At 31.1% G+C, this 14,762-nt stretch overlaps 1 protein-coding gene across 2 annotated transcripts in view; it reads left to right on the top strand.

The window, feature by feature from the left end:
• The window catches only part of LOC139519838 (calponin homology domain-containing protein DDB_G0272472-like), a 41,858-nt gene that overhangs the window by 6,865 nt on the left and 20,231 nt on the right, over positions 1-14,762 (top strand). For both annotated transcript variants that reach the window (XM_071312113.1, XM_071312112.1), the window contains exons 3-11: positions 2,289-2,390; positions 2,733-2,911; positions 5,611-5,695; positions 6,351-6,491; positions 7,313-7,396; positions 8,210-8,284; positions 8,517-8,600; positions 9,170-9,386; positions 10,399-10,547. In XM_071312113.1, coding sequence (XP_071168214.1) covers positions 2,289-2,390; positions 2,733-2,911; positions 5,611-5,695; positions 6,351-6,491; positions 7,313-7,396; positions 8,210-8,284; positions 8,517-8,600; positions 9,170-9,386; positions 10,399-10,547 — 1,116 coding nt within the window. The remainder of the gene's footprint in view (positions 1-2,288; positions 2,391-2,732; positions 2,912-5,610; positions 5,696-6,350; positions 6,492-7,312; positions 7,397-8,209; positions 8,285-8,516; positions 8,601-9,169; positions 9,387-10,398; positions 10,548-14,762) is intronic.

Below are 14,762 nucleotides of genomic sequence, written 5' to 3'. Positions count from 1 at the left end.
CAAGATGGCTGCCATGGCTAAAAATAGAACATATGGGTGAAATGTAGATTTTGGCTTTTAACTCTGAAACTGCAGCCTGTAGAGCAAATCTGACATGGCGTAAAATTGTTTATCAGGTCAAGATCTATCTGCCCTGAAATTTTCAGATGAATCTGACAACCTGTTGTTGGGTTGCTCTCCCTAAATTGGTAATTTTAAGGAAATTTTGCTGTTTTTGGTTATTATCTTGAATATTATTATAGATAGAGATAAACTGTAAACATCAATAATGTTAAGCAAATTAAGATTTACAAATAAGTCAACATGACGGAAATGGTCAATTGACCCCTAAGGAGTTATTGTCCTTTATAGTCAATTTTTTACAATTTTCATAAATTTTTTAAATTTTAACTAACATTTTCCACTGAAACTACTGGGCCAAGTTCATTATAGATAGAGATAATTGTAAGCAGCAAGAATGTTAAGTAAAGTAAGATGTACAAACACATCACCATCACCAAAACACAATTTTGTCATGAATCCATCTGCTTCCTTTGTTTAATATTCACATAGACCAAGGTGAGCGACACAGGCTCTTTAGAGCCTCTAGTTTTGCTATGCGTTTACTAGATATTAAAGTTTGGTTTTGATTTTTATAGCATTATGTTTAATTTAACACTGTATTATGAATGTTTTTAATATTGCCAAAAGTTTGACAGGATAAGTATTGCATTTTTTTCAAATATATATTTCAGTTGGTTATTAGATAAACATTAATTATTGATTTAATATTGTATATTGAAGGGACTTCAAGTAATTGGAATTTTAAAAGATATAAACTTTTAAAGAGGGACAATTTTTCACCATAAACTATATATTGAGCAATAAAATGAATCAGTCCAATAAATGTACTTTCAACTTTCTGTCAGTAAAGCTTGTTGAACTGTAACATAACTTCACATGTATATTATACCAAAAAATATTGATCCATTTCAGTTAAATTTCAGATCAGTTTTAATTATTTAATTATTTAGTTTAAGTATTATAATCCACAATATGCTATTCCATAGATCTCCCATTTACTGGTGACCTTTCCTTTATTTAAGATTTGGAGAATGCATGATAAAATTTCAGAAACAGTTTATTTCTATATTTTTAGGTTTAAAAAAATACCACTTTGAGTATCTGGTCAGCAATGTTGTCAAGCAAGGCTTGAATAATTGTATAGTCATTCGTGTAGGGATTTAGTTTTTTCCTTATTGTCGCTTATCACAGATTCAGTTTGGACCCTATCTTAAAATTTACGGTGAAGAAATTATCTGCTTCAAAAATTAATTTTATAACATTTCCTTTAGTTTTTTACAAAATTGCACAAATCCCCAATTTTCAGCCTCAATTTTCTCAAAAACAAACACGGTGACCTATGTTTTATATTGTGTTTTATTTTATAACTCGCCAAGGCCTACAACTTATTTAAAAATTATAAAATGACATTATATCGAGAAACTGTATCAGATGCCCTTAAGTTTGTATAAAATACAGAAAAATCATAATGTGAAGTACTTATTTTAGTATGATCTAATTTTATCTTATTGATAAGACTTACCAATATCTTTTATGCATCAAATATAAGTATATAAGTAATGTGGATGAGTTATAAATTATAAATAAATGTACTGTACATGTCTCATTGGCACAAATATACCACATCTTCTTATATCTTTGTAAATTCTGAAATTATTTTAAATGTTGAAAAATTAAGAGAGAAAAATGTTAGATAGATTGTTGCCATTTCAGATATAGCTGTGTACAAGTAATTTAAGTTTATATTATTTTAAACCTCTATGATTACAATTTTCCACAGTAATGAAATCATTTGTAAAATTTCAGAATTTTTCAGAATGTACTTTTTTTTTAAAGTGACCGTGCGTGCAATGTTTATTGTAATGGTTCATTTTAGGTAAATCTGACAAAAGAATGTTATGCTATATATACTTTGTCAATTTTCACTATTATCCCTAGTTATGACTTATTTAGGGTATAAATGTCAATGAATGATAAGAAAAGGTTGAAATTTTATATATTGTATACAACATTCAAGCGTCTTAAAAATGACCTTCCTCTTAACTAGTTTAAAATAGGTAAAAGAGTATTTATGATGTGGAAGGTAATCATCTCGTATTCACAGTTTTGGTTATTTCATTCATGATCTTATAATTATCATAAATCTGTCATTGTCATGTATTACTTTAACATAACAGTTACTAAGTCAATAACACTTTTTGATAAATGTAGATTTTTTTTTATAGCAACAAGACCAAGAAGAAATAGAAGAAGACAGAAGAAAGGAAAGAACTAGAGGAGAAACAGTCAAGATTATAGATGACTATGATGATGATGATACTGTTACGGTAAGATTTAATGAATAACTTAGGTTTGTATCGTGTATTTATTAATATTTGTGCAATACAGATTTTCATGGATTTCATGTACCACAAATTAGAATATCTAACATAGAACAAATATTCCAATAGCTTTAATGCATCATGGGAGTACGATCGGAACAGCACAAACAATATATTCATATTTTACAATGGGTGTGTACTCAAAAGCATTTGAAGGACGTCATGTCAGAATTACAGATGTTTTACATGATAATATTCCTTAAACCTTATGCACAAAGTCTTTTAGTGTTATTTTTATTTGTTGTGGAAAGTGATTGAATGTTAGAATGAATTATTTTCTCTATACAGATTGTATCTGATGGAAAAGGTAGAAAGAAGAGTGCAGGAAAGAAGAAAGGAAAAGGAAAAGGTCTGATGGGAAAACTAGGGTTAAATGATGAGTATCAACATGAAAAGAAAGGAAAAGAAGTTAAAATTGACAAATCTTTCCAAACTGGTATGGGTGGTATTCTTGTCAAGTTTACAAGGTACGGTCAAATAGAAACTACATAATATATATTTTTTCCATATATAGATGCAGATCAGCAAGTTGAAGATGTAAAAAACATAATTTCAACAAAATCTTAAACAGCTGCTCAATAATGTAAACTTAAAGTGTACCCTCATTTATGTTGTAAGATGTCTTTGATATGCAGATTTTTCCAAGATAATTTTCTTTTCACTTCGTAGCTACACAACTGCAGTTATCTGATCTAACCCATCATTTTCTAGGCAATAAAATAAAGTAAATATATATAGCACCTTTGACCAATACCTACAATAGTCATAGAACAAAAGTCAGTTCTCACTAAAATATGTCCTATCATTTCAAGTAAAATCGATATTTTTCAAAAAAGTATTACAAAGAAAAAGTATGAGTGATTTTTCTAAAATAGATACCACAAGAAATGTCCAAAGTTTTACTGTTTATTTGGCCATAATTTTCATGAGGTTCATTTTCATTATCTGATGGGTTAAACACAGATATTACAGGGGTGTTGTTTGTAAAACTAACACACAAAAAAAAGATTTAAAAAAGATACATTTTATGATAAATTTCAGATATTTGCATAATTTTTATCTCTATTTGGTGACGGAAGACGTAATAATATGTAAAATATTTTTATAAAATGTTTTTATTTTGAAAGAAATGTTTTTAATTTCTTGCGATTAAGCTATATAAATAGACAATAATTCCTGTTCCATGCTGTGAGGTAAATTGTCACGTCATACTTTGTTTAATTCTCTTGCTAAAGTACATTATTAGAATTTAAATCCCATTTCAAGGCAATCTAATTAAAATCCTAATTCTTTTTAATTAATTCGTTATTTGATAACACCTGTTAATCCTCTTCAGAAGACTCAAGTAAACATGTATTGTTAATTTTATAAAAAGTTCATTTCCCTTCACGTGATGGTCAAATTGACAGCCAATCATTAGGGTACATTGTTAATGTGATCGTGATTTTTGCAGTTAGATATTTCAATGATTTAAACAAATATTTTTTTAAGATTATTAAAGTGTTTTTTTTTAGTAGCCATTTACCTATTGTTATCATGTCTTTGATATGCAGATATGGTTAAAATGGTGCTATTTTAGTTTATTTATTTCATGTTCCATATTAAGGAATTACACCACTAATTCATGGTCCCTTTGCTTCCTATGTTAAATTCATACGTTTCAAGCAGGCACACCTCTTTTGTTTTAAGTTCAAATGAAGTGGCATTATCATTGCATTTCAAAGCAACACTTTATGGTGTCTTGTACTGAAAAAATCAACATACCTTTAATGGCATATAAGAAAGAACTGGTTCCCGGAACTTCAGATGTACCAAAACAGGTACTTCAGATTTGACAAACAGACAAAATGTACCCTCTTTTTAAAATTTGGTGCAGTTTTTTTAATATTCAAAATTAAAAGTCCAAAAGTGTTCTACAAGGATCACCAGTCCTTCAGCTTTCATTTGATACCAAAAATACCTAAATATTCTACATGTTTCAAAAGTTACACTCATGCGTAGGAACTATTTTGTGTTAAATATGCACTACTTTCTGGTATGTGCTTTCTGGCCTGGCCAGAATTAGTGGTGTTACACCTTAAGATTATTAATTCCAGGAAAGAAAAAGAAAAGAAAATTGATGACCCTTAATATCAAACAGTTCGACATAATACTTATAAAATATTTAAGAAAAAAAAAAAAGATCCAACTATTTTATTCATTATAAAATAGACCTTTTTATGTATCATGGTTGCTTGTAAGGATTGTAAATTTTCTGAAAATTTATTTCATAACTCTTAAGTATAGAAATAAAACAAATTAAAAAAGAAGCGTTTACAACTGTTAAGACAAAGACAGCAACAAAATTTTAGTGATCTTAAGTCTAAGCACTCTGATATATTCTTTGTACTTGAACACAGTTATTTTAATGGACCTAATGAAAATTACTCTATAATCATGTGTTAAATGTTCTCATAGAAATAAGTACTTAAAGTCTATACATGTAATATAAGGCCTGTTTATCCCCTTTTTCTAATGGTTTAGAGTAATTTAGATCAATGGATAACATCAATTCTTAGGTCTTACTCTGTGTGATTTATGCTTAGGCTAGCAGAGAAACTGCAAATTTCAAATTTAAAGTAAACACTAGGTAACAAACCCATTACCACCCTGACATGTTTGATGCTGGGAGCATATAACCATGAGATTACTAAGGTTTCCAAACTGTTTAATCAGACAATGTTTTAATATCTTAATGCCATTAACATTATATACAAAAGTAAAGATTACATTTTTCTGATATTGTCCTATATATAAAGATAACATATGTTTGGTTTTAATTGTTCCTAGTAAAAGTAGGGGTCACTTCTAACACAGAGTATATATATGTGTGTTTAATTTTATTACTAAATAATTACAGGAACAAAGATTTTCCATAAACACCCAATTCTCCAAATAATGAATTTGAAGCCATTTGAATATAACATACAGCATGCAACAACTTCTGACATTGGTTCCTGATTTTGGACCGGCACATGAAAATGAGTAGGGGTAAAACTATTCCTTAGATCTTAACCCTTCTCCTTTTATGTTACATTATCATATATTTTTAAGATGAAAAAATTTTCTGTTTCTACAATTGAAAGATATGAAATTTCTATTTTAAACAATATTGTTCTATTTATAGTGAAGAGGCCGAATCAGAAATAGCTAAACAAGACTTAGACAGAGTCGACCACTTGTCTAATGACCTTGGCAAAGAAAAAGAATCGGTGAGTTATATGATAGCAGAATAGGTTTCAAATAGCTCTGTTGGTTACATTTTAACTCAGCTTGTCTTGAGCTGATTTTCAGTATAAGTGTTTATTCAAACAATTGTACTGAACGTAGTACTTGTACTGGTTACAATCAGCTGAAATGAAGAATTTATGTGTTTTGTTAGAAATATAATTAAAAGTACACAGACTCTATACAATTCAGAAGGTATATATATTTCAAACAATTACATGATAATTACTTTGGCCAATATAAAGAATACACTCAAAGGAAGTTATTCACTTTTAAATAAACTCATCATAGATAACCAGGATTGAAATTTTGTATTTGCAACAGACGTGCGTTATTTACAAAAGACTCATCAGTGACACAAATAAGTTAAAAAGGCCAAATAAAGTATGAAGTTGAAGAAAATATTGATAGTTTACCTTATATCCTCTAAAATAAATGAAACTTCCAAACAAGCAACTGTATGAATAGAGGTTAACATTTAACCACTCCATTGAACAGGCAGAACAACAATTCAGAGAAGAATGAAATCTTACCAGAAACTAGACGTTAAAAGTGTAAATAGGAAATATTTAAATAAAACATTTTTTTATGGAATATCTTAAATATGCATATACTGAAAGTTCACTTGTTATATTGTAGATGTTCCTAGCCATGTTAAGAATGAAGCTTAAGAAGGCCAAAATAGATGATCCCCTTTTGTCTCGTCTTGTCAACTTTGTCATGGAAGATATTCAAAATAAAAAGAAAGTGATTGAGGATGATAAGCTAGAGACTGAAGCTGTATGTATAGTTATTTTCATTTTACAAGAATTATTTAAGTAAGAAATCCATTCATATTTCACTAAATTTTGTGTAAATATCAATTGTATATACACACTATTGATGTAGATGATCTTTTATTGAAACAAAACAAAAGAAACACAAAAACAGAAAAAACGTTACATGTTGAAACGGATTTTGCTACTGTAAAAATAACCAATCTAATGTAACAATTAATCTAAATATAGAAATAACGTAATAAAGTCGTAATGTTTTCCTAACAATATGCATGAAAAGTTATCTGTGCGCTCTGATAATTTGCATGTAAAGACATATGAAGAGAGGAGATGTTGTGTATATGTCAATGAGACAGCTCTTGATACTGAATACTGTATTATTGCAACATTACAATGTTTGATATACTTCTTTTATTCAAAGTGGACTTGTTAGCCGAGTGGTATAGGTAGTTACTACTGTAATCACAAGCTAGTCAACACTGAGGTTGTGACTAGTCACAACTTGTGAGTTCAAACCCCGCTCGTGTGGGTGCACTCGACTTCAATCTGAATTGACTAGGATTGTCAATTTTTCTATCGTAGGTAATGTTTTTCTCAGGGCACTGCGGCTTCCTCCACCAATAAAAACTGGCTGCCACAAAATAGCCTAAATGCTGTGCTAGAAAGTGGCATTTAAACACCAAAAATTAAAAAATCAAAATCTTTTTTTTCAATTAATCATTATTTTGCCTGTGATATCACTTATTGCAGGGATGTAGTCCAGCATAATACATTTTACTGTTTTTAGAAATATTTCAATACATGTATATTTTTTTTTCTTCTTAGGAACTTAGAGTGGTTCACAGTAAAGATCAACAAACTCTTGACAATGAATTAGAAAAAATAGACATGGCTTCCCAGCAAAAGGAGGTAATCTAAATCGTTGTGTATTCCCTTGGGTTCAGTAGTAGAGTACTGCATGTATTAGCAAAATAAAAAAATCTCTCATAATTAAAAGTTAATTTCATTTTGTCATTAGTCAGAATTAAAGACCAAACTAATATAATATAATTCTAGATCTGGTACTATTGGTTTATTTAAGAAATAATTCTTTCATGTCATGCTTTATGTTTATTTTAACATATATAATGTCTACACATGTTAAAATGAACATAGAGCATAGCATGATAGAATTGTGTTGATTCTATTCAAAAGACTATTTTGAACTTTTGTACTTCCAAGAGGACCTATAATACATGTTGTAAATGTCACCATTTTTTATTTGATGAACAAAAAAGTTATAGAAAATCAGCAGTTTAACAATAAAAAAGAACAAACACATTGAAACTTACTTTTTGAATATTTTTATTTGATTTCCTTGCAACACCAACACAAATGTCCATTTTTGATCTCCTGTGTTGTTTAAAATTCATCTGACTTTGCAATTTCAATTGTGATGTTAATCACGTGAGGCCTTGTTTTGTTGGAATTAGAACATGGCTTTGTTTCCAAAGCTAAATAAGAACGTCATATTAGAATGATACCTGTATATCTTAGGAGTAAAGAGTACCTGTATTTTGAATAATATATACTTAAGTATAGAAAAATATATCTTCCATTATAGAAGCTTTCAAAAACTTATTTTTAAAGGTAACTGACAGTTTTTTTCAAAGTATGAAAGATTGTTATTGTGTTTTATTTGTTATGAATAATATTTAGACTTAATTTATTTTTCTCTTTTAGAATAAAATTTTGGATGAAGAAAGAGAGAAGATAAAACAAGACTTGAGAAGACATACAAAATTGTCAGAAGCTGAGGTAATTTTTATTTTTTTGAAAGATATTTTAGCCTGCCAACATTTAGATGGTAAAACGTATGAGTGTGATTGGTAAATCAAACAACTTAAATATTTCAAATGAATACACAAAAAAAATGATTGTTAAATATCAGATCATTTTATGTGTCTATTATTATAAATGTATTTGGAGAAGACAGCATACTAAATGTTTATTATGATAATTTATTATAATTTATTACAATGTATTACAGATAGAGGCAGTCATGGAAGGCTTACTCAAAGATATGGGAAAACTTGAGAAAAAACTAAATGACGAAAGACTGAGACAACAAAGGGTAAGTAATGACTTTATTTTAGACATACAAGACTTTTCAGTGTAACTTTGAAATGTTCATATCCTAAGATGATCCACATTTCAATATCAAAATGTATGTCTTCTTGTAACAAAAAAATAAGATCATCATCAAATTATCATAGTACAATTATAAGATATATAACATATACTTTTGGGGTTATAGTAGTTGACAGAAAAAAGTAAGTCCAAAAAAATGTCTACAAAAGTATTTGAAATTTTAACAATTTAATTATGGTGGTCACACTTTCACTTAAATTAATTTGGCTCGTTTAATTTTCATAAAATTTTGACAAAGTATTTACTTTGACCCTTTGACAAAAATATAAACATTTCAAAAAATTTGAACCAAGCATTTCATCAGAAAAATTACACTGTTTATATAGCAGTTTGACGAAAACTTATTTTGATCATTAAGAAGCTTAATATTCCCTTAACAACACAACGTCATTAAAACGTTCTGCTGATTTTACAGAGTTATCTCCCTGTAGTGTTAGGTACCACCTTAAATAGAATGAATCTGTATTTTCCACTACTATCATTATCTTCTAGGCTTTAGAAGAAAGATTGGCAAAGAGAAAACAGATTATAGATTTCAGAAATATCCAGGACAAACAAGCACAGGAGTTAGGCAATAATAGTGCTGACAGTTATGAGGAAGAAATGAAGAAACTTGTTATAGATGGAAACTTAACAGAGAAACAGAAAAAAGAAATACTGAATGAATACATGATGGATCTTAAACGGTTAAATAGACAGCATGAGAAAGGTATTGACAACTGAATTTTCTTTTTACATTCTTCTTCTGTCATTTGTTCATTAGTTTTCAAATAGGATGTTAAAAAAATGTATAATACTGATATATGTGCAAGCCATACAGTATCTAGCCTTTTAGATGTAAAAGTGTTTCGGTGTCATCAACAAAGTAAATTAAAGCTAAGATCTTTAAACTTGAAGTTAATCGTGGTGCATAAATCTTGCATGAAGGGAAATTCAAAAGAAAATAAATTGTAGGTCATTTATTAATTTTTTTATCTGACCTGCAATACTGATGAAGTTATACAAGAGAGTCATATCTATGTGTTAACAGTTTGTTTATACTGTCAAGTGTCAGGTTGAATTAAGTTTTAATATAGGACTTTCAATTATAACTGTATAAACATGAATGAACTTAAACATGTACATGTAACTCATCTTTTATTGTTTGATAGAAAATTAATATCTGGTTTCTGAGACGGATGCAGCCATTTTAAAAAGGGGGGTTCCCAACCAAGGATAAAGGGGGGGGGATGTTCCAGCTCTATGTCCCCATTCAAATGCATTGATCGGCCAAAAAAAAGGGGGGGGGGGTTCCAATCCCCGGAACCCCCCCCCCCTCCCTGGATCCGCCAATGGCTTAGATAGATATACATATGTCCATACATCATGTACATCATAACAATTTTCAAAAAATAAACCATTAAGGTTCATAAACCACTAAGCTTCATTGTGAATGATTGCGACGATACCATCACTTACCATACTATGTTTTTCATTTACCTTAACTTCTGAAAAAATCTGAGATCACTTTGCAAGTTTTAACTATTTAAATGTCATTAAACATGATATTTATAATTTTCTTTGACAATTGCTCTATGAATGATAAATATTCAATTATTTGTCTCTCGCATTTTATTTTATCATTGAATATGATGATCATCTTTGAGACCTTGCAGTTACTCATATATAACTTTTAAAATGGGAAACCACAATGTTGAATTATATCTTATATCTATTATTAGATTCACAAAGACAACAGTTAGATTTGGCAAGTAAATTAGAACAGAGAAGATTGAGAAGAATTCATCAGCTGAATGAGAAACATGAACAAGAAAAATCTCTGCTATTACATAAAGCTGACAAATCCACAGACACTGCTAACTTTATAGAGGTAGGTGAAATAATTACTCACAGACACTACTAACTCTATAGAGGTAGGTGAAATAATAACTCACAGACACTACTAACTCTATAGAGGTAAGTGAAATAATTACTCACAGACACTGCTAACTCTATAGAGGTAGGTGAAATAATTACTCACAGACACTACTAACTCTATAGAGGTAGGTGAAATAATAACTCACAGACACTACTAACTCTATAGAGGTAGGTGAAATAATTACTCACAGACACTACTAACTCTATAGAGGTAGGTGAAATAATAACTCACAGACACTACTAACTCTATAGAGGTAAGTGAAATAATTACTCACAGACACTGCTAACTCTATAGAGGTAGGTGAAATAATTACTCACAGACACTACTAACTCTATAGAGGTAGGTGAAATAATAACTCACAGACACTACTAACTCTATAGAGGTAGGTGAAATAATAACTCACAGACACTACTAACTCTATAGAGGTAGGTGAAATAATTACTCACAGACACTACTAACTCTATAGAGGTAGGTGAAATAATAACTCACAGACACTACTAACTCTATAGAGGTAGGTGAAATAATTACTCACAGACACTGCTAACTCTATAGAGGTAGGTGAAATAATTACTCACAGACACTACTAACTCTATAGAGGTAGGTGAAATAATAACTCACAGACACTACTAACTCTATAGAGGTAGGTGAAATAATAACTCACAGACACTACTAACTTTATAGAGGTAGGTGAAATAATTACTCACAGACACTGCTAACTCTATAGAGGTAGGTGAAATAATTACTCACAGACACTACTAACTCTATAGAGGTAGGTGAAATAATTACTCACAGACACTACTAACTCTATAGAGGTAGGTGAAATAATTACTCACAGACACTACTAACTCTATAGAGGTAGGTGAAATAATTACTCACAGACACTACTAACTCTATAGAGGTAGGTGATCCACAGACACTGCTAACTTTATAGAGGTAGGTGAAATAATTACTCACAGACACTGCTAACTCTATAGAGGTAGGTGATCCACAGACACTGCTAACTTTATAGAGGTAGGTGATCCACAGACACTGCTAACTCTATAGAGGTAGGTGATCCACAGACACTGCTAACTTTATAGAGGTAGGTGATCCACAGACACTGCTAACTTTATAGAGGTAGGTGATCCACAGACACTGCTAACTTTATAGAGGTAGGTGATCCACAGACACTGCTAACTTTATAGAGGTAGGTGAAATAATTACTCACAGACACTACTAACTCTATAGAGGTAGGTGAAATAATAACTCACAGACACTACTAACTTTATAGAGGTAGGTGAAATAATTACTCACAGACACTGCTAACTCTATAGAGGTAGGTGAAATAATTACTCACAGACACTACTAACTCTATAGAGGTAGGTGAAATAATTACTCACAGACACTACTAACTCTATAGAGGTAGGTGAAATAATTACTCACAGACACTACTAACTCTATAGAGGTAGGTGAAATAATTACTCACAGACACTACTAACTCTATAGAGGTAGGTGATCCACAGACACTGCTAACTTTATAGAGGTAGGTGAAATAATTACTCACAGACACTGCTAACTCTATAGAGGTAGGTGATCCACAGACACTGCTAACTTTATAGAGGTAGGTGATCCACAGACACTGCTAACTCTATAGAGGTAGGTGATCCACAGACACTGCTAACTTTATAGAGGTAGGTGATCCACAGACACTGCTAACTTTATAGAGGTAGGTGATCCACAGACACTGCTAACTTTATAGAGGTAGGTGATCCACAGACACTGCTAACTTTATAGAGGTAGGTGATCCACAGACACTGCTAACTTTATAGAGGTAGGTGATCCACAGACACTGCTAACTTTATAGAGGTAGGTGATCCACAGACACTGCTAACTTTATAGAGGTAGGTGATCCACAGACACTGCTAACTTTATAGAGGTAGGTGAAATAATTACTCACAGACACTGCTAACTCTATAGTGGTAGGTGAAATAATTACTCACAGACACTGCTAACTCTATAGAGGTAAGTGAAATAATTACTCACAGACACTGCTAACTCTATAGAGGTAGGTGAAATAATTACTCACAGACACTGCTAACTTTATAGAGGTAAGTGAAATAATTACTCACAGACACTGCTAACTTTATAGAGGTAAGTGAAATAATTACTCACAGACACTGCTAACTCTATAGAGATAGGTGAAATAATTACTCACAGACACTGCTAACTCTATAGAGGTAGGTGAAATAATTACTCACAGACACTGCTAACTTTATAGAGGTAGGTGAAATAATTACTCACAGACACTGCTAACTTTATAGAGGTAGGTGAAATAATTACTCTCAGACACTGCTAACTCTATAGAGGTAGGTGAAATAATTACTCACAGACACTGCTAACTTTATAGAGGTAGGTGAAATAATTACTCACAGACACTGCTAACTTTATAGAGGTAAGTGAAATAATTACTCACAGACACTGCTAACTCTATAGAGGTAAGTGAAATAATTACTCACAGACACTGCTAACTCTATAGAGGTAAGTGAAATAATTACTCACAGACACTGCTAACTCTATAGAGGTAGGTGAAATAATTACTCACAGACACTGCTAACTCTATAGAGGTAGGTGAAATAATTACTCACAGACACTGCTAACTCTATAGAGGTAGGTGAAATAATTACTCACAGACACTGCTAACTTTATAGAGGTAAGTGAAATAATTACTCACAGACACTGCTAACTTTATAGAGGTAAGTGAAATAATTACTCACAGACACTGCTAACTCTATAGAGGTAGGTGAAATAATTACTCACAGACACTGCTAACTCTATAGAGGTAGGTGAAATAATTACTCACAGACACTGCTAACTTTATAGAGGTAGGTGAAATAATTACTCACAGACACTGCTAACTCTATAGAGGTAGGTGAAATAATTACTCACAGACACTGCTAACTCTATAGAGGTAGGTGAAATAATTACTCACAGACACTGCTAACTTTATAGAGGTAGGTGAAATAATTACTCACAGACACTGCTAACTCTATAGAGGTAGGTGAAATAATTACTCACAGACACTGCTAACTCTATAGAGGTAGATGAAATAATTACTCACAGAGACACTGCTAACTCTATAGAGGTAGGTGAAATAATTACTAACAGACACTGCTAACTCTATAGAGGTAGGTGAAATAATTACTCACAGACACTGCTAACTCTATAGAGGTAGGTGAAATAATTACTCACAGACACTGCTAACTCTATAGAGGTAGGTGAAATAATTACTCACAGACACTGCTAACTTTATAGAGGTAAGTGAAATAATTACTCACAGACACTGCTAACTCTATAGAGGTAGGTGAAAAAATAATTACTCACAGACACTGCTAACTTTATAGAGGTAGGTGAAATAATTACTCACAGACACTGCTAACTCTATAGAGGTAGGTGAAATAATTACTCACAGACACTGCTAACTCTATAGAGGTAGGTGAAATAATTACTCACAGACACTGCTAACTTTATAGAGGTAGGTGAAATAATTACTCACAGACACTGCTAACTCTATAGAGGTAGGTGAAATAATTACTCACAGACACTGCTAACTCTATAGAGGTAGATGAAATAATTACTCACAGAGACACTGCTAACTCTATAGAGGTAGGTGAAATAATTACTAACAGACACTGCTAACTCTATAGAGGTAGGTGAAATATTTACTCACAGACACTGCTAACTCTATAGAGGTAATTGAAATAATCCACAGACACTGCTAACTTTATAGAGGTAGGTTTTCCTTGGGGAAAAAGTTAAGCAAGATGGTCAATTCATAACAAGATATCCATTCAAAATAAATACATTGTACTTTGAAAAGTGGTTATTTAGTAGACATATGTTTGTTTGATGCATAGGGTTCAGTTCTCTTCCCAAATATCAACTTATAGGTCATACATCAAGACTATATTTTTGATGCTGATAGGAACTTGCTTGAACATACAACCTTGTTGGAACTTGGAAACTGTTTAACTTGTTGAATAAATATTAGAATTATGATGACATTATGGTTGTATGTAAGTCTGTAATTTTATCGCTGATTTTAAATCAAAGATGGCCATCTTAGAAGACAGTGATAGTAATACTTAGAACCCAGTGGGGTATATTAGAAACTGTTTTTCTTCTTTTAAA

The sequence above is a fragment of the Mytilus edulis genome, chromosome 4 (assembly GCF_963676685.1).
Source record: "Mytilus edulis chromosome 4, xbMytEdul2.2, whole genome shotgun sequence".
In the NCBI taxonomy this organism is placed as follows: Eukaryota; Metazoa; Mollusca; class Bivalvia; order Mytilida; family Mytilidae; genus Mytilus; species Mytilus edulis.
This window is presented reverse-complemented; position numbering and strand designations above follow the sequence as displayed.